Genomic DNA, 3,674 nt, shown 5'->3' on the forward strand with positions numbered 1-3,674 from the left:
GTGTGTGTGTGTGTGTGTGTGTGTGTGTGTGTGTGTGTTTGTGTGTGACAATTGTCCTTCACCCTAGTTTTTGTTGGCAAGAAGAAAAACAGACGTAAGGAAAGTAAGCAAACGTCTAAAGTCAAGAGGCCACACACAGAAGTACGGTTGGGTGATATGTACCAAAATCATCATGTCAAAATCCTACAGCTGTATTTTTGGGCTAAATGTGATCAAATAAAATACAACGACAGGGTTTTCTGCCCTCTTTTAAAATATTCAGTTGAAATATGTACTTTTGCTTTTTTTTCTGTTTGGGACCCCCAACACAGTGGTTTCATTGAAATGAAAAAAGGAGGATGTGTTTTTGATGCAGTACTAATGATGGCCTGAACATGGTGTTACACACATTTATACAAACACACACATGCATAACCTTTTCACTAAACAAAAGCTCTCCATTTATCCTTCAGATCCAGCCAGCTAACTGTATAAAATGAAACATTCTCTATCAGAACTGAAGCTGTCAAGGTGCTTTCACAAAGCAGTAAATCTTGAAGGGTGTGCATGCAGGCTTGTGTATGTGCGTGCATGTGTGTGTGTGTGTGTGTGTGTGTGTGTGTGTTCTGTCACAATCAGTTCCCCTGAAAGTCATTTATTGATTAATGTCTCATACCAGTGAGGTTGAGACCCATCCTAGGTAGGTATGACATTTCATTTAGAGAAACATCACAACCACTTCCCTTTATTTATCTCACCCTCTGCCATATGGGGTGTGTGTATGTGTGTGTGTGTGTGTGTGTAAATTCCCTATGTGTGTGTCTTACTGTTATGTGTCCCCATTTGCCTAGGTGTGAATGGTGGTATTTTTTTTATATTGTAGCAGGAGTGAAAAGGTCTCATCTTGAAGACAGTGTGCAGGCTGACCCATCCAAATAGCAGATTATCCAGTACACACACACACATTGAAAGCCAAAAGGTCAATCTGATCTCACAGCAGCCAACGCTTTAAAAACACCAGCCACACCGGTAATGACTGATGGACTTCAATTTTCTCTTCCCCTTGTTCATTTTGCTGCCTCCCAGCAGGTGCCAGAGCACTAGGCTTTGAGCAGCCGAGAGGGAAAGAGAGACGATTGTGTTAGCTGAGGCAAAGCGAAAAGAGGGGACATAAACTGTCAGAGGTGTATAGCACAACTTTGAAGAGAGAAAAATGTGAGGGGCCAGGGAAGGGTGAAAAGCAGAAGAGAAATTGAGGTAATAAATGAGCATCACATCCTTCTGAAATGCTTTAAGAAGCCATCCTTCCGGGCCATCTCCTTGTCTGCCTATAAAGACATTGTCCACACCTCAGTGTGGGTTTATTTTACAAGAGTAAGATTCTGAGTTTACCCTCTCCAGTGATTGACATTTCAGTGTACGAGGCACACACAAAATGGTTTCTTGCTTGTTTGTGTTTTCAGGTTGGGCTTTTTACCTCAGCATCTCCATCCTGTAGCAGGTGAACCAGCACGGTTAGCAATTGCTGCAAAATCCTTCTGTTTGAGTAATCCATCCTTTCTGACCGGTTTGTTAAGAAGAATTGTGTTCAGTTCAACTCAAAGATCTGATTAGTGCAGGGTGATTTGATGCATTTGCTCGTCAGACATGTTTTGAAAAAGATCTTTGTTTATGCAAAATTTTGCAATAAGATTTAGTGTGTAAGTCAAGATCTAGACAGCTTTGTGCAGAGGATGTATTTAGACGTCCACTGGAAGTCTGACTATTAGTTTGAACTAAGACCAGGCGTTTGTGAAACTTGGTGACTTTGTTGTTTCACACTACCTGGAGTCTAATAAATATTTGTACACATCTGAACTGTGGAGACAGGAACTGGCTATAAGTCAGAGGAATGAAGGAAAACTTTTCAAATCAAAAGACTGAAAGGCTGATTTGTGATTAGATGAGTCATCTAATGGTCCATTATTTACACAAACTGAGCAGTTTTGAGTGATAAGTGATTTGATGCATTTATTTGGATGATGAGGAAGCTTTAATTAACATGCCAGTAATGGCAGTAGTGGAAATGGGCCTGATCCCCACTATCAATTTCCTGCATCAAAATGGACTAATTTCCCCAATACTGAACTCATTTCCTCACTATTAAAAATTATTTCTCTATTCGCTCTATTCTCTGTTCTCTATATATACACTCTATTCTGCACATGGCTCTTATAAATCATACTGCTACACATTAATAACACCTCTAAATTATTAAATTATATTTTAACAAAGACTGAGATCGTAATGGTAAAGTTGGACTTGATTAATACAAGTTTGAGTCCTAATGTTTTACGTGGAATGTTTGACAACTTCAGAACAAACTCAAGAATACATCACACAGCTTGAAAGGGCAGGTTGAATACATTGTACAAAATTATATTTTGTTTAGTCTTCAGTATTTTATATCAAAAGTAAAATTGAAATCAAGCAGTGTCTTAAAGAAGAAAGTGTATTTCACCCACTGTGCATCAAAATGGTATAGAAAATAAGTTCCAATTTATTTTAATATCAGACTGCACTACTTTTATTACCTTAAGCCCATTGGAAGCCAGCAATACGCACCGCTCATTTTGTGACTATCAATAAGTGTCTGTGATATATTGATATGTCTATATTGTAAGTACATTAAAGCCTGATTTATTGAGTATAAGTTGGGTACTAGAAGGTATCCTAAAATGTGTTTTTCAGTCATGTTTTCAGTCAATTTATGTTGGCATAAGGACATAAGAAGATCATAGCCCTTTAGTAATAAGTAGACACTGACAGCTCCCTACCATTAAACTAAAAATCTATATAAATACTTTACAGAAAGTTTTCATTTTCAATTTGAGATAATATGTCATTAGTGCCACAGTTTCAGAGAAATCAAACCAAGAGAAAGACCAAAGGTGGAGATAGACAAGCATGTAGATTCTTACCTGATGCAGGGCGGTGAGGCCGTCTTCATTGCAGAGGTCTGGACTCACATTGTTCTTCAGCAGGTAGCGCACTGGTGGACAAGAGATGGAAAAACACATTAGTGAAGGTAGAAGTTTAAAATACTTGAAAATATTTATATTTTGCATACAGTATTTCCTTTAGTTGGCTTAAATAACTGCATTTCCTTTTACAAAGCTAACCCCATTTAGAGGCCTCACTTCAGTGCATGCTTCACTTGCACTAATGAAACACTATTTTGTAGTTGAGTATAGAAAAATATCCAGTTTGCTGACACAAGTTGCAAGTTAAGAGGCACACGTGTTGCATGGTGATACGGCAGTTATAATCAATATGTCATATAGAATACAATGTGCTGGCTGCTGAAAAAACAAAACAATGGATGCAGGATAAAAGCATGATGAGATTCCTCTTGATTGCTCAACAGCATGCAGGTGCACCTTTACTTAACCTTTTCTTACCCAGTGACACCACCAATCAATCTGCCATCCATTAATATCAGCACATCATTGTAATGCATTGCTGTAGGAAGTGTAATCTCTCAAAATAAATTATCAGCCTTGCCAGGATGTTACCCAACTGACCTTGGAAATATGGATGAATGATTGGTGAGGGTGAGGCGAGGGTTGATGATGGAGGATGATGTAATGATGCTTGGGATTACACCGTTTGTCTGCCTCATAGTCCCAACCAGAGATGGAAAGTAACAAAGTACA

General features: G+C 38.5%; 1 protein-coding gene across 3 annotated transcripts in view; it reads right to left on the minus strand.

Annotated features, from left to right (window-relative positions):
- ppp1r16b (protein phosphatase 1, regulatory subunit 16B) overlaps positions 1-3,674 on the minus strand; it is a 79,786-nt gene that overhangs the window by 21,557 nt on the left and 54,555 nt on the right. For all 3 annotated transcript variants that reach the window (XM_032514866.1, XM_032514867.1, XM_032514868.1), the window contains exon 3: positions 2,940-3,010. In XM_032514866.1, the coding sequence (XP_032370757.1) occupies positions 2,940-3,010 (71 nt within the window). The remainder of the gene's footprint in view (positions 1-2,939; positions 3,011-3,674) is intronic.

This window comes from Etheostoma spectabile, chromosome 4 (assembly GCF_008692095.1).
Source record: "Etheostoma spectabile isolate EspeVRDwgs_2016 chromosome 4, UIUC_Espe_1.0, whole genome shotgun sequence".
In the NCBI taxonomy this organism is placed as follows: Eukaryota; Metazoa; Chordata; class Actinopteri; order Perciformes; family Percidae; genus Etheostoma; species Etheostoma spectabile.